This window comes from Quercus lobata, chromosome 12, assembly GCF_001633185.2.
Source record: "Quercus lobata isolate SW786 chromosome 12, ValleyOak3.0 Primary Assembly, whole genome shotgun sequence".
Taxonomy (NCBI): Eukaryota; Viridiplantae; Streptophyta; class Magnoliopsida; order Fagales; family Fagaceae; genus Quercus; species Quercus lobata.
In genome coordinates, this window is record NC_044915.1 from 33,749,299 (window position 1) to 33,771,304 (window position 22,006).

At 34.9% G+C, this 22,006-nt stretch overlaps 3 protein-coding genes across 3 annotated transcripts; all 3 read left to right on the forward strand.

The window, feature by feature from the left end:
• The first annotated feature begins 1,244 nt into the window (after positions 1-1,244).
• On the forward strand, positions 1,245-3,569 carry LOC115971143 (G-type lectin S-receptor-like serine/threonine-protein kinase LECRK3). Its single transcript, XM_031090851.1, has one exon. The coding sequence runs from the start codon at positions 1,245-1,247 to the stop codon at positions 3,567-3,569; it is 2,325 nt and encodes a 774-aa protein (XP_030946711.1).
• A 5,417-nt stretch (positions 3,570-8,986) lies between these two features.
• LOC115971012 (G-type lectin S-receptor-like serine/threonine-protein kinase LECRK3) lies at positions 8,987-11,635 on the forward strand. Its single transcript, XM_031090676.1, has one exon. It carries the CDS (start codon positions 9,111-9,113, stop codon positions 11,433-11,435), a length of 2,325 nt encoding a protein of 774 aa, XP_030946536.1. The 5' UTR covers positions 8,987-9,110; the 3' UTR covers positions 11,436-11,635.
• Positions 11,636-19,806: 8,171 nt separating this feature from the next.
• LOC115970566 lies at positions 19,807-20,866 on the forward strand. The gene is made up of 3 exons (XM_031090180.1): positions 19,807-20,162; positions 20,266-20,646; positions 20,680-20,866. Exons 1-3 carry the CDS (start codon positions 19,807-19,809, stop codon positions 20,864-20,866), a joined length of 924 nt encoding a protein of 307 aa, XP_030946040.1.
• Positions 20,867-22,006: the final 1,140 nt, after the last annotated feature.

Sequence of the window (22,006 nt, forward strand, 5' to 3'; positions counted from 1 at the left end):
ACCCTAGCAATCCAAGTCATCATGAGCCGAAATTCAAATCTGAGAATTTTGAAATTGCAAAGCTTCATAGATCGAGAGGTATCGAGCTTGTGTCAAGAATCCTTCATTAAGTCTCAATAGATGCTAGTGTCAAACTTCACTAAATCAGTTTTTTATTTTTTATTTTTATTTTTATTTATTTTTTTTTTCACTTGTTTCTTAATTCAATCTTCATAACTTTAATGATACCATTTGTAAAGTAAACTTCATGTACTTCTTGATACATTAAACTCAACTTAGATCTACCTAATTACAAGTAAAGTATATTTTGTTTCAGAATAAGCCAATACATAGAAAATATGACCGTAACATATAGATGTGAATCAAATTCTTAACTCCTAAATGACTCTAGTATTCATTTTCCATTTCAAAACAGTGTGAAAGGAAAATAGATGGGGAAGATACTGTCCCAAATGGCAACTATCTTGCTGTTTCCTTTTCTTTTAAAAAAAGTCCAGGTCGGTTATTGTAGCCTTATCAGCATAGAATGAGTATATACTGGGTACCTTAATTTTGCAGCATTCAAGAATATTTGTACGACATATGTATGCATATATTTGGTCTTCATGTAGATCTTAGGATCTGTTTGGATATTGCTTATTGCTGAAAATTGAAAACCGAAAACACTGTAACAAATTAATTTTTAAATGTGTAAATAGTGCCGTGGGACCCAATTTTAATGAAAAATTTGCTGAAATCCGTATTTGCGGGTCCTGTGAACAATGCACGGGACCCACACAAAAAACGCAACCCATTCACAAACGCAAACGCGTTTTGTATCCAAACTAACACTTAGTCAACTATTAGAGACAAATACTTGAGACCTTGTTCGTTTTATTGACTATATCTAATATGTGGAAGGAAATTGACTATTTATAATATATGGAGGTGGATTGAATTCTTAGCTCCATTTGAATGATTCTTATTCTATATATGCAAAGTTCTTTGAATATACACAAGTTGTGACTTTTCATTCTTAGGAAAGATATATACTCAAGAATGCTTCATTTTTTTTTTTTTTTAAAACTATTTCCTTCCAAACACCTACCAAAAAAACATATTTAATAGTAATACTCAAGACAACGTCATAACTCGGTAATGGCAAGTCTCTTGTTTTTTATTGACTCTATATGGAGCTGAGTTAGTCGCATTTCATTTGCAAACAGAGTGAAAAAATGACAGTGAGAACTAGCTATTTTCTAGTAATGGCAAGGCTCTTGTTTTTTATTTTTCTCTCAGCAATTATCACTACAGAATCTCAACAAGGGGAATCCATTGTAAACCTTGGCTCTTTTTTAACACCTACCACCAATTCTTCATGGCTGTCACGCTCTGGTCTATATGCGTTTGGTTTCTACCAACAAGCCAATGGCTATGCTATAGGAGTTTTTCTTGCTGGGATTCCTGAAAAGACAGTAGTCTGGACAGCTAACCGAGACGATCCTCCAGTTCTTGCTGATGCTACACTGAATTTCACTATCGATGGTAGAATCATCCTGCAATCAGCACATGGCAAAGAGACCAACATTGCCAATCCTTCAGACGGTGCAATATTCGCATCAATGCTTGATTCGGGAAACTTTGTTCTCTATAATTCTAATAATAAGATAACATGGCAAAGTTTTGATATTCCAACCAATACTCTTTTACAGGGTCAGCGCCTCACAGCGGGAAAAGAGCTGGTTTCGAGTGTTTCAGAATCTGATCAATCGACAGGAATATTTCGATTGAAAATGCAGATAGATGGAAACCTTGTGCAGTACCCAGTGCAAACCTCAGACACGGCTCCATATTCTTATTGGACTTCTTGGACAGGTGGAAAAGGTGATAATGTTTCACTATGTCTTGATGATGATGGCCATCTCTACTTGCTCAATACCAATACATACCTAAACAATCTGACGCAAGGCGGATATCCGACAAAAGATACAGTCTATCTTATGAGAATTGATGTCGATGGCATCTTCAGGCTATTCTCACACAATTTAGATAAGAATGGCAATTGGTCAGTCATATGGTCATCTTCTGATAATAAGTGTGACCCTAAGGGCTTGTGTGGCCTCAACGGGTTTTGTACTAATATTGGTGGAGAAGCCATTTGCTCATGCATTCCAGGATTTGCAAATGTTAACCAGGGGAAATGGAGTTCAGGCTGTGAAAGGAATTTCACTGCAGAAAGTTGCAAAAGCAAAGATGGAAGTATCAATTATACCATGGAACCAATATCCAATATTGAATGGGAATTTAATAATTCTTTTTCCATTCTGCCATTATTAACTAAAGAGGAATGCAGAGCAGCGTGTCTGGAGGACTGTAACTGTGAAGCCGCTATGTTCAAAGACAGTACGTGCCAAAAGCTAAAGCTTCCTTTCAAATATGGAAGAATAGTACTAAGTGATTCAAACATAGCATTCATCAAGGTAGGTATGTCTACATCCACCATACATAACATTGCGCCCATGGGTAGCCAAAAAAAGCATCCAAAGGCCATACTAATTATAAGCATCTCACTTGCTGTTTTCGAACTCATTATGTTATTGATTTTTGGGATTTTTGTTTATAGAAATTGTGTTTGGGGATATAAAAGGGTCAGTAATAATGGAAATGTTGGTTTGAGCATGGATTTTTCTCTAAGGTCATTTACTTATTTAGATATTGAGAAAATGACTAATCATTTCAAGGAAGAGCTAGGTAGGGGATCATTTGGGACCGTGTACAAGGGAACAATATTGAATGGTCAAAAGCTTGTAGCCGTCAAAAGACTAGGGAAAGCATTGGCAGAAGGGGAAAAAGAGTTTCTAACCGAGATTAAAGTTATTGGTAGAACACACCACAAAAACCTTGTCCATCTACTCGGGTATTGTCATGATGGAGAGAATAGGCTATTGGTATATGAGTACATGAGCAATGGGACACTTGCAGATATACTCTTCAAACCTGAAAAACAACTTTGCTGGGATGAAAGAATTGAAATTGCACACAACATAGCAAAAGGAATTCTTTATCTTCATGAAGAGTGTGAGTCACAAATCATTCATTGTGACATAAAGCCGCAGAATATACTCATAGATGAATATGGGTGTGCGAAAATCTCTGACTTTGGATTGGCAAAGCTACTAAAGCCAAACCAAACCAACACTTTTACGGGCATCCGAGGGACAAAGGGGTATGTTGCATCAGAGTGGTATCAAAAACAACCAATTACAATCAAAGTAGATGTATATAGTTTCGGAATTGTGTTGTTGGAGCTTATATGTTGTAGAAAGAATGTGGACTGGAATCTTCCTGAAGAAGAAGCTATTCTTGAAGAATGGGCATATCATTGCTTTGAGGCTCATGAGCTGGGCAAACTAGTGAGTGGTAAGGAGGTCGACAAAAGACAATTGGAGAGAATGGTTAAAGTGGGACTTTGGTGCATTCTTGATGATCCATCACTTCGTCCTACAATCAAGAAGGTTTTGCTAATGCTGGAAGGGAATTTAGATATCCCAATCCCTCCATGTTCAACTTCTTCTCTTAATATAGTGTAAAATGTGTTTGTATTTTTTTTTCCTAAGTCCCTTGTACAATGTAAAATGTGATATGCTACTTGTACCCTTTTTAAAATCCAAAAATGGATTTGAATTGGACCCTTTGCTCTATCTAATATTAGAATCAATGATCTAGTTATTTTTTAAAATTTGAGTCTTACAGAAGTTAACTAACCCTTATAAGCATTCTACCGGCCAAAGTCATTTGGATGAAGTAGGTGCGGTCACTGCCCCCTCACCACTTAATCCTCCCGCATTGCATTATGATGTGGAACCATCTAAGCACTAATGGGACTTGCCATTATTCGAACCCACATGTCTTGTACTTCATAGGTGTGATAGATTACAAAAACTTCTTACAACTAAGCCACCTCCCAAAGTAGCCATTCTTCGTTTATGTTAGGTTGATGTGTTTTGGTATTGTCAAACCATGCCAAATTATGTGTCTTTTATTGAGTTTTAATGTGTCTTAAAGTTGTAATTGAAGACCAAGTTGAAGAGTTACTAGTGAACCTAATCAAATCAAGCTGAGAGAGAAATGGAACAAAAGAAAGTGAGGTCTAATCATTTCCCTCTTCAATTTATCACAGTTTGACGGTATTAGAATATATGATCATGATTTTAAACATGTCTTTGCTCTGTCTCTCATATAAATGTCATGTATTAAACTCCACTTATTTAGGGAAAATTTTAATCCATAGATGATATTAGTGTTTTAATAATGATTAGATTCATCCTTTCATGCTATATTTCAATCCCCAGTAAATATTTCCTGCCACACCAAGCAAATGTGAAATGTCTATATTAGTACCATTTGTTTGAGAGAGAGAGAGAGAGCAACTTACACTTAGAATTTATCTTTTTTTGAGTCATTGATTGTAATCCAACTGATTCTAAAAATTAAAAAAAAAAAAAAAATTGTAAAGGTATAATACGTACATCCCTGAAAGCATTCATAAATTAGTTATTTTCTTATTTGATTGTAACCCAATTGACTCCGTATTTTGAATTTGTGAGGCCAAATTTCACAATTGGAGCTAACTTTGCCAAAAGTGGTTCATCTGCTTTACCTGTATTGATTCCATTCAGCTTCTTAGATTTCAAACTCGCCCCCTTGAGCTACTGTCTAAGGGTATATTTTCATGGAAAATCATTGTAAGGTTGATTTTATTCAACCATCTAATTGGCTTTATTCCGTGCCAAATTTGCTTGTAATTCAGCATTTAGTAACCCTGTATTTAGGTGGGTTTGATGTAAGGGTAGTAAGTGAGTTAGAGTGAAGATTGCTCAAGAGTGTGCAAGAAAACAGAGACTTGCGGCTGGGACTCGCGGGTGACTTGCGGTTGCAAGCCGCCAGAAGCAGCACACGTGCCAAGCATGCTGGAAGATGAACAGTCATGCTAGCTGGAGCACTACAGGACAAAACAGGACAACTGGCCATACGGTTATCTCGCGACTGGAACTCGCGACTTGGTCAAGCCGCGAGGTCAAGCCGCGAGCCACCCCTATTTTGTAAAACCTGACGTTTCACATTCCTCTCCCACTCTAATATAAATATCCCTTTTACCCACGATTGAAAGAGAGCTTCCAGAGAGAATTTTGAGAGAGAAACCCTAAAGAAAAACAAGATTGATTCACACACAATCTATACCTTAGAGACTCTTCAAATTCCTCAACTCTTCCTCTCCATTGTTAAATCCTTGAGAGGCATTATACCAAACCTGGTTCTCACCATTATCATCACTGTGAGACAGTTGTTTGGATTTTTGGGAAGCAGTTAGGAAGGAACCAATCTTCATTGGTTGATGCTATGGTCAAGTAGCGGAATCCGGGAAGCTAGAAAAGAAAAAGGTTCGGCGCAACCTCGTTGGAGCAAGAAGCTTGGAGGGCTTAGGTGCACTGGGTAGATTAGGCTTGGAGGGTCTATTGCTGTCCTTGTATCCCAACTGTATTTTCTAGTGGATTGATTACCGCTTGGAGGGCGGCGGAGAGGTTTTACGCCGAGGGTTTCGGTTTCCTCTTCGATAACACATCGCGTGTTGTCTTTGTGTTTGCATCTTCCTTCCTCTCTATCTTTGCCTTTTATATTATCTGCTGGATTTTATTTTGTTATGGCTTAGATAGTTTTTAACCAATTTCATATTATAGCATATGTTAAGTTTCCGCACACTAGTTGTTTGACATATTGCTTGATTTGGTTAAGTTGTAATTTGGGGGTCTAAACGTTCAAAGGTGTTTTTACACGTTTTTGAACTTTCAATCATAAAACAGAGCTAAGTTTTTGTGTTGCCAAACATCTGTTTTAGTCCCTAAAATAGTTGTGATCTTTTTTTCTTTTTCTTTTTCTTTTTTTTTTCTTTTTTTTTTTTCAATTCGATAGTTACAATAATTGAGATGGGGGAATTTGAATCCTAATTTTCAATTAAAAAAATTGCCATTGAACTGCAAGTTTATTGGTTTAAACTTAGCACTGCATTGGGACTTTGGAATTAAACATCCCGTGTTGCTTGGGTTATAACTAACTAGTAAAAGAGACCAAGTGAGGATCTGAAATTGGGATTTCAGAATGTCAAAGAAAATACTCCAAGAATTCCCCATTGCAAATAGGCACCAGGTACGGGGACGAGGATTAATTGAGCTCAGCAAACTTATTGAACATTTATTATAAGATTGAATTTTGTTATAGGAAAATATTTATAGCTGTGCAGGAAATGGTTTTGTTGGGCTAATTGAAGTCAACAAATTCTACTGCCTATGCGCTTCATATAAACCAATTGCAAGTACAATATTTACTTATAACTTCTTATGTTACATACACAAAATTCGACCTCCTAATGCACTACAAGTAGTCTGTCATTGCGCAATTAGTGCGTCCCCTAATGCACTACCCAAGTCGGTGCTTTATTTTTTATACGTGAAATGATGCCTCTATTAATGCACTGGAAATTAAGTCAAGTCTCCTTACCCCCAAATGCACGGTCAGTTAAGTCAAGTCTCCTTCACCCCCAAATGCACGGTCAGTTAGTCCTCCTGTTCTCCACTAATATACGTTACAAGACCAAGAAAGTCCTCCCCCAAAATACACGGCCAATTAATCATATGCCCCTAAAGGCCAATTTGTCAAGAAAATAATTGAAAGGACACCACACATCATAAAATAACCTATTATTGACAAATGACAAATGACAAGTAGGGAGTCTACTCTAGCCAATCATGCTTGAAAAAATAAATTTTTTCTAAAGTTGTGGTTTCATATTCAATAAACACTAAAAAGAATCTCAAAGTTGATGCAAGAGCTAAACTTGCTTATGAAATTTTTTTGAAGGTGTAAGTCATATTAGTAAAAACCAAAAAGCCTAATGACTTCAAAGTTTATGGTGAGCAACTCAGCAAATAAACGTTTTCAATCACACAGTTGTAGGGCTTAGTGGTGATGTTGCTATGTCCATAGATGCAAGCGCACTGGATACGCATTTACGTAAAACTAAGAGCCTGTTTGGCCAACCATTTTTCATCACTCAATTTCCATCACTCATAACTCATAACTCATCACTCAATTTTTCACACCCGTTTGGCATCATCACCCAATTTTCATTACTCAATATTTTTCACACTATTTGTGGGCCCATATCTATCAGTCGGTGTAACTTTTTTTTTTTTTTTTTTTTTCAGTACCCAAACTCACCGAAGCAAAAAAAAAAAAAAAAAAAAAAAAAAACAGAACTGGAGACCGAACAAGTGAAAAAAAAAAAATCCAGAATTGAAGACCGATCAAGTGAAAAAAAAAAGTCAAAAGGTGGTCAAAAGTTGCGGCTGTGGGTCCCTCCATGTGTGTTTATTTACGAAAATCCCATTGAGTTATGAATTATGGAAACTGAAAACAGCCTTTGGTTGTTTTCAGTTTCCATAACTCAAAAATCAGAGAATTGAGTGATGGAAACAGAGTTATGGAAACAGAGTTATCGTTTGGCCAAACAACCTTTTTGCTATGGGTCCCACCATTTTTGAGTTATGAGTTATGGAAACTGAGAATTGAGTTATCAAATTTGGTTGGTCAAACAGCCTCTAAGCTTGCAGGTATTAATTCAATAATTGTACTTAGGCTTATAAAATATGTAGATTTTAAATTATATGTTTATATACAGATTTAGATATATAATTAGGTTTTTTTTTGGTTTAATTATAGTGGACTCTTTGTTTTCTACATTAAATTAACTTATTTGGCACAAAAATTAAAAAAACTTAGATTAGATAAGATACATGGTGCAAAATTAAACTTTAATTAAAATCTAATTTTTACATAGAATTAACTCACTTGACACAAAAATTTAAAAACTTGGATTAGATGGGACAGTTGGCGCAAAACTAGACTCTAATTTGAATTCCAATTTGAAATCTAATTAGATTTTCTCTTAGCTTTGCCTATGTAACCCCGTGCATATGCACGGATACATTTAAAAACAATCACAATTGCAAATATATAATTTAGAATCTAATTAGATCTAGACTCTTTTGTTTTTACATTCAATAATTTACTTGCCACAAAAATTAAAAAATTAGATGGAACACATGCGCAAAATTGAATTCCAATTAAAATTCAATTTAGAATTTAATTGAATTTAGACTCTTTAATTTTTGCAATTAATAATTCACTTGAACACGAATTTAAAAATTAGATGAGATACATGGTGCAAAATTAAACTCTAGTTTAGAATTTAATTGAATTTTCTCTTAACTTTGGCTATTAATATATATATATATATATGTGTGTGTGTGTGTGTGTGTGTATAACTTATAAACTTGAATTTTTTTTTAGTTATACAAATAAAAGACTCATAAATATAAAATCATTCAGAAATTATATTTTTTTATGATTTACTTATATTGGACTCCTCGTTTTTTTACACCAAAGTTACTCATTTGACACAAAAATTAAAAAATTTAGATTAGATGGAACAAATGGCACAAAATTAAACTCTAATTAAAATCCAATTTTTACAATGAATTAACTCACATGGAACAAAAATTTAAAAACTTATATTAGATTGGACACATGGCGTAAAATTAGATTATAATTTAATTCCAATTTAAAATTTAATTGGATTTCCTCTTAATTTTACCTATTATTATATATATTGATTAATAATTCAATGGATGACCAGCTGAAAGACTTTGAATATAATTAAAAGCATGCAAAAACTTCTCATTCCAGCTAAGAAAGAGACTAAAGGGAATGATTCTTATTCTATATATGCAAAGTTTTTTGGATATACACAAGTTGTGACTTTTCGTCCCTAGGAAAGACTCGAGAATGCATCATTTTTTTTTTTAATAACTATTTCCTTCCAAACACCTTCCAAAATATATATATATATATATATATATATATATATATATTGGAAAGTAATACTCAAGGGAACATCATAACTCGGCAATGGCAAGTCTCTTGTTTTTTATTGACTATATATGGAGCTGTGTTAGTCAAATTTCATTTGCAAACAGAGTGAAAAAATAACAGAGAGAACTAGCTATTTTCTAGCAATGGCAAGTCTCTTGTTTTTTATTTTTCTCTCAGCAATTATCACTACAGAAGCTCAAAAAGGGGAATCCATTGTAAACCTTGGCTCTTCTTTAACACCTACCTCCAAGTCTTCATGGCAGTCACAATCTGGTTTCTATGCCTTTGGCTTCTACCAACAAGCCAATGGCTATGCTGTTGGAGTTTTTTTGGCTGGGATTCCTGAAAAGACAGTAGTCTGGACAGCCATCCGAGACAAACTTCCAGCTCTCGCTAGTGTTACATTGAATTTCACTAGTGATGGTAGACTCATCATGCAATCGGCACAAGGCGAAGAGACGGCCATTGCCAATCCTCCTGAACGTGCAGCATCAGCATCAATGCTTGATTCGGGAAACTTTGTTCTCTATAATTCGTATAAGAAGATTATATGGCAAAGTTTTGAATCCCCAACGAATACCCTCTTACAAGGTCAGCGTCTCACAGCTGGCAAAGAGTTGCTTTCAAGTGTTTCAGAATCTGATCAATCGACAGGAATATTTCGCCTGAAAATGCAGACGGATGGAAACCTTGTGCAGTACCCAGTGCAAACCGCAGATACGAGTGAATATGCTTATTGGGCTTCTGGAACAGATGGAAAAGGCAGTAATGTTTCACTATGTCTGGATGATGATGGTCATCTTTACTTGCTCAATTCCACCGGCACAATCTTAAATAATCTGACTCAAGGCGGATATCCAACAAAAGATGTAGTGTATTTTATGCGAATTGATGTCGATGGGATCTTCAGGCTATTCTCACACAATTTGCATAAGAATGGGAATTTCTCAGTCATATGGTCATCTTCCGATAATAAGTGTGACCCTAAGGGCCTGTGTGGTCTCAATGGGTTTTGCACTATGATAGATCAGGATGCTAATTGCTTGTGTCTTCCACGTTTTGCAAGTGTTATCGAGGGAAATTGGAGCTCAGGTTGTGAAAGGAATTTCACTGCAGAAAGTTGCAAGAGCAAAGATGTAGGTATGAAATATATCATGCAAGCAGTACCTAATACTGTATGGGAAGATAATTCTTTTTCTTCCCTAACAATATTGACCAAAGACGATTGTGAAGCAGCATGTTTGAAGGATTGTAATTGTGAAGCCGCTACATACAAAGATGGAGTTTGTCGAAAGCAAAAGCTTCCATTGAGATATGGAAAAAGGGTACTAAGTGATGACAACATTGCATTCATCAAGGAAGCTATATCTACTTCCACCATAAATAAAACTGAGCCCTTGGGACGTGAAAAATATTCTCAGAAGGGCATAATGATTCTGTGCATCTCACTTGGTGCTTTTGGACTTATTATGTCAGTGATTTCTGCAATTGCAATTTATAAAAATCGAGTCCGAGCATATAGAAGGCTCTCTAATAGTGGAAATGTTGATTTAACCATGGATGTTTCTCCAAGATCATTTACTTATTCTGATCTTGAGAAAATGACTAATGGTTTCAAGGAAGAGCTGGGTAGAGGATCATTTGGGACTGTTTACAAGGGAACAATATGGAATGGTCAGAAGGTCGTAGCCGTCAAAAGACTAGAGAAAGTGTTGACTGAGGGGGAGAGAGAGTTTCAAACCGAGATGAAAGTTATTGGAAGAACACACCACAAGAACCTTGTCCGTCTGCTTGGGTATTGTCATGATGGAGAGAATAGGCTTTTGGTATATGAGTACATGAGCAATGGCTCACTTGCAGATATACTCTTCAATCCTGAAAAAAAACTTTGTTGGGATGAAAGAATAGAAATTGCTCGCAACATAGCAAAGGGAATTCTTTATCTCCATGAAGAGTGCGAGTCACAAATCATTCATTGTGACATAAAGCCTCAAAACATACTCATGGATGAATATAGGTGCCCAAAAATCTCTGATTTTGGATTGGCAAAGCTACTAAAGCCAGACCAAACCAATACCTTTACAGGTATCCGAGGAACAAAAGGGTATGTTGCACCAGAATGGCATCGAAACCAGCCAGTGACAGTTAAAGCAGATGTATACAGCTTCGGAATTGTTCTGTTGGAGCTTATATGTTGTAGAAAGAGTGTGGATTGGAGTTTTCCGGAAGAAGAAGCTATTCTTGAAGAATGGGCATACTCTTGCTTTGAGGCTCATGAGCTAGATAAACTAGTTAGTGGTAAGGATGTTGACAAAAGGCAATTGGAGAGAATAGTTAAAGTGGGACTTTGGTGCATTCTTGATGAGCCATCTCTTCGTCCTTCAATGAAAAAGGTTCTGCTAATGCTGGAAGGGACTGTAGATGTCCCAATCCCTCCAAGTCCAACTTCTTTTCTTAGTACCGTATAAAATGTGTTTGTAATTTTTTTTTCTTAGGATATGTTATAGAGGGGATTTGAGCTGGATAGGTTCCTTCATTAAACAAGTGTTAGTACTCAGCTAGTCTTTTAAGGCCAATGGCAAAATGTGGTTGTACTTCAAAACCCAAATATGGGATGGTTTGCAAGAATAATTGGCACAACAATATTGTTAAGATTCTTTGTGCTACACGCCCACAGTATTATTGGATATCGGACTATCTCAACTTCAAATGCTATTAAATATATGTATATGTCAATGGCCCTTGCTTGAGCGAGGGAATGACTCCGCATACTACCGTTGAGAAAGGAGAAAAAAAAATGTTCCTAAAAAGATAAAAATCAAATGCTTTATTTTTTTATTTTTCCTTAAGATACAAGTAGGGGAGGGCCAAAGGGGGCATTTGAACCCAAATTTTGTTTATGGGATTCACAAAACTATAATTTGTTAGTAAAAGTATTTGCAGTCTCTAGCTTTTGTTATGGGCTACTCTGAATATAGGAAGCAATAGTGTTTTGTCTATATCAAATAGAACTACTTATTACCAAAAAGAATTATTTACAGCTATAAAAGATTTATTATAAAAATAAATATAATAATATTAATTTGAAAATCTCCCCAAAAAAAATAATATTAATTTGACCACATTTTATTATTATCCTATAGACAATAATTTATCTCCATTTCTAAATAAGATAGATCATGAGGGTTTACCTGGTTCATTCACTTGGCTTATATTCATCGAGCAAGAGCTTAAAAGGCTAGCTATATGTTTTTTATTCACTTTAATGATGATATATTAATATATAACCTACTTTATAATGGGAGTTACATACACAAATCAATTAAAATTTTGTATTTTGAATTGATTTCTTCAATTCTACAAATTTCTCTATCAAACAATTTCTTGGTTTATTCCAATCCAATGATTTTCTCCGACAAGATTTGGTCTCGAACAATATAAAAAATTCTACAGTTTCCTACACGACCTAGGCAACAATGTTGAATCTTGTTAAATATTAGCATTGATACACCATGTTGAATATGCTAGTATAGATGCGGAAGCGAAAACATAAAGTATAAAACACAATAACACACGAGGGTTACGTGGTTCAGCCTAACGGCCTACATCCACGGAGGAAACCTTGAAGGGCTACATCAATAATATATTATAGTGTAGTACAAATCCTGTGTTACAATGAATCATAACATGTGTATATATAGTAGACTAAACCCTAGACTAATAGACTTCTAGTACAAGTAGGAGACTTGGCTTGCACACAAAGTAGAATTAGGCTTGGGCTTATGCTAATGGGCTAATATATCTCTAACACCACCTCTCAAACTCAAGATGGAAGCTTGATGAAATCTTGAGATTTGATAAGGTTGAGAAGATCCCTTGAATGAAATTTGGCTCTGTGACGGTAGTTTGAAGAAGGCAATGGTCTTGCAGTGTTGATGCGACTTCTAACGGTGGCTTAACTATACCGGAAAGTTTTGACGGCAGTAGTAGGAAGCCAAAGAAGATGAACACAGCGAAGAAAAACACCGAGGAAGACAAAGATTGCTCTTAAATATACCGTAAGGACAGAAAACCATGGCCACAAGAAGGTGGCTCTGATACCATGTTAGATATTAGCATTGATACACCATGTTGAATATGCTAGTATAGATGCGGAAGCGAAAGCATAAAGTATAAAACACAATAACACACGAGGGTTACGTGGTTCAGCCTAACGGCCTACATCCACGGAGGAAACCTTGAAGGGCTACATCAATAATATATTATAGTGTAGTACAAATCCTGTGTTACAATGAATCATAACATGTGTATATATAGTAGACTAAACCCTAGACTAATAGACTTCTAGTACAAGTAGGAGACTTGGCTTGCACACAAAGTAGAATTAGACTTGGGCCTATGCTAATGGGCTAATATATCTCTAACAAATCTAAATTATTGGTGGGTAGTCTTAAACATCATGACAGCTGTGTTGCTAGAGTTGGCCAGCATGGTTGTTGGGACTGACTCAGAAATTATAAATCTACCGTGTTGATGGTGTTGACCCGTATGGTCCTATCGAACATTAATTATTCATTGGCAGACAAGTGGAGAGACTTAGAATATACACATGCAAAGACTTTTTAGTCTACTGAATAACTTTTGTCATTGAATAACTTTTTAGTCTACTGAATAACTTAAAGAAAGCGTACACCATATTTTCTTTGATATAACAGAAACTAAATTATTAGTTTTTGGTCAAAAATTTCGAATCTACAATGCATCTCTTAAATCCACAAGATAATAGATCTAGAAACTACTAGAGGAAACAATAGACAAAATTTGTATTTTATTAATAACTTGTCACGGATTCCGCGTATTGCGCATGATAATATTTTTAAGGCGGTCTCATTAATTTTTTTTTTCAATTTAGAATAATTTAATAAATAGTAATGTAATTTATAACTATATTTTCATTTATTATAGAGACAATCACAAATGTAATATATATAATTTATGTCGTACCAAAATCAAATAATACAAATTTTCTCTAAATTCAAAAGGTAAGTTAGTGAAAATATTAATTTTATTTATAATATTTTGTGTATCATCAAAAAGTATATAAAATTTGTAAATTATTTTTTTAGTTTAAAATTAACAAACTTTCTCAAACCCAAATTTTTTTTTTTTTTTTTACTATAAAATCAAAAACAGAGAAATGTATCTAAAAAAATTAATAAAACTCAACAAAAGTACAATTCAAAATAATAATAAATAAAGAAAGGGAAAATTAAAAGATTGTAACTCTTTTTCCTTTAAAAAAAAAAAAAAAAATCAAGAGTACAATTTCAACGGGAAAAAAAGTAGAAAATAATTTTGGGAAAAAGGAGAAGTATTGTGTTATTGTTGTCATAATCTAATCTATCATCTAATCTAACATGTGATAAATAAATAATTTTACCACAAATTTGAATTTTTTTCTTAAAAATCTCAAAGAATACACTAATAAAATAGGGAAGATAAAGAACAATATAAAATATTTGTAAATGCTCAAAACAATTACACAAACATCTAAGAACATCATATAACAAAAATATAACAATTTGCTACTAATTAATTTGTTAAACAAAATATTTACAAACAATGAATGGAAATTGCATAAAGACCATTGTTTTCAACTACACTAATTGTGAGTACTCAGAAATTGATGGCCTAAGCCCACTAAGAACAGTGGTGCCTTGTCCTTCAAACCAAGCTCAAACAATAGAATTTCTAAAGAGAGTGGGAAAACAATTCAAATGTAATTCTTAGCTAAGTTCAAGTCTAAGGCCGAAGAGGCCAGAGTAATAGAGAGGTGTAATGCAAGTAATGATTGAAAACAATGCTCTCCTCGGGCAGATTCGAGGTTTAGTTTCTTATATATGATTGATACAAGTTTCACGCTATGCAATGCACCGTTCACTTCCCAGTTAATCTATTTCTTAGAGAAAAATTTTCATCCCTTTAACTGGGAGGTTTCCTTCCTTTATATATCCTTCCACCTTGCATCCTAGACCTCCATTTGTATGCCTCAAGACTTTTCTTAGAACACTTGTCCCATCAAAGTTCTGCTGAAGGTGGTAGAATGGGTTGCTAGCTGTGAAGTTACTGTTCATGTGTCATTTCCTCATAATGCAACTGATAAGATTGTTGCAGGGCATTCAATGTAGAGGGGGAAAGTATGTCTTTCCAGGAAACTTCCTCCCACCATCTCTTCCCCCCATATGGTCCTTCCTCTTCTCCTCAAGCTCTTTGTCCTGTCTCCCCTCGCATCCACAGGTAGGTGAAGTCCTTGGGGTGGATATCCCTCCACGGGAGGGATTGTACGAGATGTTTTCTTGTTTTAATCCTCTTCAGTCCTCAGACATCCCACACTAACTGTTCTTCATTAGTTTATCTGGATCATCCTGTTGTTTTCCAAATAAACTAATACCTAACAGCAACACAAAATATGACAAATAATAATATGAATTTTTCCCCAAATCAAATCAACAACAAACACTATTCATTAAAAGTATTTAGTTTAGTAAATAAAATGATAAAAAATATGTACATTAAGGAACACATATGAATTAGTCAATAATATGAAAATGAGGGTTACAAACCTCTAGTAGGAAACCCTCCTATGGATAGTTATTAGTTTCTACCATCAATAATTAAGCAAGACCTGTGAATACCTTTGTAGAGACAATTTTTTTTTTTTTTTAATTTAAAATATTACTCATTGATTTCATTTTTCAGTTATAAACAACCAAAAGTAGAGTTCTAAAAAACACATGTATTCATCAATCTATAGTAGAGATGCAAGAAAAATAAATAAAATAATAAAAAAATGAAAAGTAGAGTTCATTTTTTTAAAAAAAGTATATATTACTCATTGATTTCATTTTTTCAGTTTTAAACAACCAAAAGTAGATTCTAAAAAACACAAATATTCATCAATCTAAGGTAGAGATGCAAGAAAAATAAAATAAAATAAAATAACCCAAAAAAATGAAAAAAAAAATTGAGAGAGAGAGAGAGAGAGAGAGAGAGAGAGAAATAACATTTTTTGTATGTTAAAAATATGAATAGAATGAGAGAGTGACAAATTTATAGTAAGAGAATGAGAATAAGAAAAGACAAAATAAAGGAAGGTTAAGGGGCAAAATAATATTTAAAGTAAAAACCGCCCAAGAGGAATATACACAGACAACACTTTTGTATTGATTTTCCATTGATTTATTATTTAGTTATAACATCAAAACTAAAGTAGATGAATATGTAAAGTTAAAACCACTTTAAAATGAATTTGTAAAGCTAATATATATATATATATATATATATTTTTTTAATATTGTAAGAAATTAAACGAAAAAAATAAATATGAAAAAGATTAATTATGTGGTCATTGACGTAGCGGATGAGGTGGCTCAATAGGAGCGTAAAAACAATAAATGCTACGGTTTAACTTTTAGATATATATAGATAATTTTCCTTGCCTCTAGATGCTACAAAACATATAAATATTGAAAAGATAAAACCCTAGAACGACTAGGAAAACTTTCAAAACCTTGATTTGCACTAATTACGAGATCATGTGGCAAAATACTGAATTTTATCAAAAATGAAAAAAAAAAAAATTGAGTTAAATGTAAAATCATAAACTATTGACCTTAAAGGTCGTTCCAAAACAAGTGGGACTTTATTCTGATTTTTAAACAAAAAATTATTAAAGAAATAAAAATTACTAAAAACAGCAAAATCACTATTTTCAAAACCTAAACAAAGGAATTTGCTAAAATTAAGGCACACCTCATTATAAAACGAAGACTCTTGATTAAAAGACCGTTTCGTTCAACCTGCCAAATTTCAAGCAATTTCAACTTCGAGCCCGATCGATGATGTCTACTAGTATCTCTTTGCTTTACGCCGTGGATTCAGACACTCTTGACCTTCTAGGAAGACCATTATTGTCTGTTCTATTACAATTACTTTGCAGATTATTAGAACATACAAAAGCGGTGACTTTTCAATTTGCAGAAAAATATTCACTCAAGTGAATGATTCTCTTTTGTTCCAAAGAGTTCGAATTTTTTTTCTCTTTACAACACCGTAACTCGGCACTTTGTGCAGGACAAGATATGTAGATTGAGATAGCCATTTATTTACTATATTTGGAGGTGGATTGAATGATTAATTCCATTTGAAATCAGACTGAATGGAAGCCAAAGAGATAGAGCTAGCTATTGTCCAATGATGGCAACTATATATCTTGCTTTTTCTTCTTATCTCAGCAATTTTCACTGCTAAAGCTCAACAAGGAGAACTGAAAAGATAGGCTCTTTTTTAACACCTACTACCAATTCTTCATGGTTGTCACGCTCTGGTCTATCATGTTATTGGAGTTTTTCTTCCTGGGATTCCTGAAAAGACAGGCAACTTGAAAGAAAAGCTAAATGAAAGAAAACCATAAAATGGAAAGAGTCTTGTATTTGCATAAATGGCTAGCTTAATTACATCATTAAGACTAACTCTATTTATATAACCACAGAGAGAGGGAGAGAGCTTAGCGAGAAAAGTGGAGTTTGTTATTATAGACTTAACAAACTAACCACCTGATACACGTGTGAGAATTAAAGCTAATAACTGAAAACATAAATGAAACGATGCATTTTGGTGTGACTGTAAACGGAGTGATTTTAAGTGATGCGACGGTGCGTTTGATCATTTCTAGGCTTGCCTCTGCTTCTGGGCTCCTCACTGGTATCGGGCTCCTTACTGGGCTCGCCGCTGAGGCTCAAGTATGATGACTATTCTTCACAACCAAAACAATCCTCCGACTCTCACTGATGTGATGTTACATTGAATTTCACTAGTGATGGTAAACTCATGATGTAATCAGCACAAGGCAAAAAGCTAGGTTGCACGGACACGCCATTTTTGGCGTCGTGTCCGTGTCCGACACATGTCGGACACCGAAATGGGGACGACGCGCCAGATTCTGGTGTCCGACGGTGTCCCTTTTTTTTCGTTTCTTTGACACGGCACCGAGCGTGTTCCGACACGTCTGACATGCCAGCAGTTAAAAAAAAAAAAAAAATTTCACAGATTTTGACAGGTGGACTTACCAATACCGTTGATTCTGTGATAACCCTACATGTTTAGAGTCTGAAAAATGAAACCACACATCTCAAGTCTCAACTCTCAAGTTCTCACTTCTTCTCTGTCGCTGACTCGCTGAAACCCACCCTCCCTTTGTCGCTACCGCTGCCTTCTGTCTCTCACCCGAGTTAGATCGGGCCGATCGGCGAGCTCCGACGTCGACGCCATGCCCTCGCCCCTCTGTCCCTTCCGATCATCTCTCTCGACGCGGACAACAGGTCCGATCCTCTACTCTCAGTTCTCTGTTCTCTCTCTGTTTTTTTTTCTTTCTTTCTTTCGGGTGTTGATTTTGGTGAATGGGTGGGTGTGCTTATTTAGTTATTTATAACGCGTTTCGTTTTTTTTTTTTTTTTTTATCTGCTGTTGTGGCCTATAGGTTATAACTTATAATTTATAAATTTGTTTTTGTCTGTACTGTTATATTTTTATTTATTTATTGAAGTTAAATATTGTAGGTGATTTTACTAAAATGAATATTGAAAATGAAAGTGAGAAATCATCAGAGACACCTGCTGCTCCTCTGTGGAAATATGTTACTAGGTTAGAAAAAGCAAGTGTTGGTGGTGGGAATGTTTCTTTCAAATGTAATTATTGTGAAAAAACTTTCAAGGGATCTTATTCAAGGGTGAAGGCACACTTGTTAAAACTGCCTAAGTTTGGAATACAAGCATGTGCCAAGGTTGGAGATGAGTATTATGATGAAATGCAGAAATTAGAAGATGCGTTTGAGGAATCTTCGCGTAGATTGAAGAAGCCTAAGCTAGTATCTTTACCAACTGATTCTTATACTAGTCCTAATTTGGGCAGTTGGGAGAGTAGTACAGCTACAAGTCATCCCATTTTTCCAAAAAAAAAAAAGGGGTGGGGAATTCTCCTTTGGAGAGGGCTTTTAACAATCAATGTCAAGAGCAATTAGATTCTCTTATTGCTAGAACATTTTATTCTACTGGTTTACCCTTTCACTTTGCTAAGAACCCGTATTGGATTGAGATGATCAAATTTGCAACTAATAATAATTTAGTGGGCTATATTCCTCCGGGTTACAATAAATTAAGAACAACTTTGTTGCAAAAAGAGAGGGCACATATTGAGAAGTTGTTGAGGTCAATTAAAGACACTTGGAAAGAAAAGGGTTTAAGCATTGTAAGTGATGGGTGGACAAATGTACAAAGAAGGCCACTTATCAATTTTATGGCTACATCACTGAAAGGGCCACTTTTTATCAAATCCATTGATGGTACCAAAGAGTACAAAGACAAGCATTTCATTGCTGACTTGTTTCTAAAGGTCATTGGTGAGGTTGGGCATCAACATGTTGTCCAAATTATTACTGATAATGCATCTGTTATGAAGGCTACATGATCTATTGTTGAAGCTGAATATCCTCATATATTTTGGTCACCTTGTGTTGTGCATACCCTCAATTTGGCTTTGAAGAATATATGTGCACCTAAGTACTCTTTGCAGAATGAGGTTGCATATAATGAATGTAATTGGATTGCACAAGTTTCAGATGAGGCAACTTTCATTCGTATTTTCATCACAAATCATTCTATGAGATTGACAATTTTTAATTCATATTCCCCTTTGAAGTTACTTGCTGTTGCTGAAACACGATTTGCTTCAATAATCATCATGCTTAAAAGATTGTTTCAAGTAAAACAAAATCTTCGAAATATGGTTGTTAGTGAGGAATGGATGTCATATAGAGAAGATGATGTAGGAAAAGCTCCAACTATGAGGGATTATGTTTTGGATGATTTGTGGTGGGACAAGGTTGCATATATTCTGAGATTCACAGAACCTATTTATGAGATGCTTCAAGTGGCTGACACGAATGCACCTATTCTCCATAAGGTGTATGAAATGTGGGATTCCATGATAGAAAATGTGAAGAAAGAAATATACCGGCATGAAGGCAAGGAAGACTATGAGGAGTCTCCATTCTATGATGTGGTACACAATATACTCATTGACCGGTGGACTAAAAATTGCACACCACTTCATTGCCTAGCCCACTCCTTAAATCCGAAGTAATTTTTCTATCTCTTTAATCTTTTCGTTTATATTCTTTAGGCATTTCCAAACAAATAAACTAAACTCAGTAGTTGCACTTATTTATTTGCTTTTAACTAGGTATTATACTAGTCAATGGATTGAGGAAGTCAAAGGCCGTGTTGCGCCACATAAGGATACTGAAATTTCAGTGGAGAGAAACAAGTGCCTTAAAAGGATCTTTCCTGATCCTGATGATTGGCATAATGTTATTAAGGAGTTTGGTTTGTTTTCATCATTTAAGACTTATGATGAGGATAACATGGAGGATAGGTGGAAATTCGATCCAATGCTTTGGTGGTCAACTTATGGGTCTAGTTTACCACTGCTTCAAACTTTAGCTCTAAAGCTCCTTGAACAACCTTGCTCATCATCCCGTGCTGAGAGGAATTGGAGTACATATGGCTTCATCCATTCTATGAGGAGGAATAGAATTACTCCTAAACGTGCTGAAGATTTAGTGTTTGTTCATTCTAATCTTTGACTTCTTTCAAGGAGGAGGCCTGAGTACACTACAGGAGAATCTAAGAAGTGGGACATTGGTGGAGATAATTGGGATGAACCATTTGGAGGACCTGGGTTGCTTGAGATTGCTTATCTCACACTAGATGAGCCAGAGATGGAGACAAGTATTGTTGAGAATAATGACTATGTTGATGAGGATGATGTTGTTGTTTTGTGATAATCTTGAATGTTTAAAACTTGTTATCCTTTTATGTTTTTAGTTTGATGTTGAACTTGTTTTCCTTCTATGTTTTTAGTTTAATGTTGAACTTGCTGTCATTTTATGGTTTGTACTCTAAACATTTTATGTGTATTATTGTACTACTTTGGGTGTTAGTTTACTTATTTGTAGTTCTTACATAATTTGAATTCTAGACATAAATGTATTTTATGTCTAAAAATATTAAAAAATGTGCCTAAATATAAAATTTAATTAATTATTTAACCGCCGTGTCGCCGCCGTGTTGTGTCCTTATTTTTCAAAAATTGCTGTATCCCCGTGTCCGTGTCCGTGTCCGTGTCCGTACAACTTAGGCAAAAAGATGTACATTGCCACTCCATCTGAACGTGCAACATCAGCATCAATGCTTAATTCAGGAAAGTTTGTTTTATAAAACTAATAAGGAGATTATATAGCAAAGTTTTAAGTCACAACCCAACCAATACAATCTTACAGGGTCAGTGTCTCTCAGCTGGACAAGGTTGTGTTCGAGTGTTTTAGAATCTAACCAATTGATAGGAGTATTCAACTAGTAATGCAAAATACATATGAAAACCTCATGCAGTACCCATTGGTAGTATCAGAATTAAAGCTTGAATATCATTGTTGGGCTATTATTATAGATGGACAAGACAATAATGTGTTACTATGTCTTGATGATTATGGATATCAATTCCACTGGTGCAAACCGTAGTGGCATTGAAATCAACCAGTTATAGTCAAAGTAGATGTATATAGTTTCATAATTGTGTTGTTGGAGCTTATATGTTATAGAAAGAATGTGGATTGGAAAATTCTTGAAGAAGAAGCTATTCTTGAAGAATGTGCATATCATTGCTTTGAGGCCCATGAGCCAGGCAAACTAGTGAGTGGTAAGGAGGTTGACAAAAGACAATTGGAGAGAATGGTTAAAGTGGGACTTTGGTACATTCTTGATGATCCATCACTTCATCCTACAATCAAGAGGGTATGCTAATGCTAGAAGGGACTTTAGATAACCCAATCCCTCCAAGTTCAAATTCTTCTCTTAGTATAGTGTAAAATGTGTTTGTATTTTTTTTTCTTGAGTCCCTTGTACAATGTAAAATGTGTTATGCT

Bases quoted from the DNA above. Each gene is read 5' to 3' on its own strand.
- LOC115971143 (XM_031090851.1), top strand. From the start codon at position 1,245: ATGGCAAGGCTCTTGTTTTTTATTTTTCTCTCAGCAATTATCACTACA.
- LOC115971012 (XM_031090676.1), top strand. From the start codon at position 9,111: ATGGCAAGTCTCTTGTTTTTTATTTTTCTCTCAGCAATTATCACTACA.
- LOC115970566 (XM_031090180.1), top strand. From the start codon at position 19,807: ATGGTTGTTAGTGAGGAATGGATGTCATATAGAGAAGATGATGTAGGA. The intron at 20,163-20,265 runs GTAATTTTTCTA...GCTTTTAACTAG, and splicing joins GCCCACTCCTTAAATCCGAA to GTATTATACTAGTCAATGGA. The intron at 20,647-20,679 runs GTTTGTTCATTC...ACTTCTTTCAAG, and splicing joins AAACGTGCTGAAGATTTAGT to GAGGAGGCCTGAGTACACTA.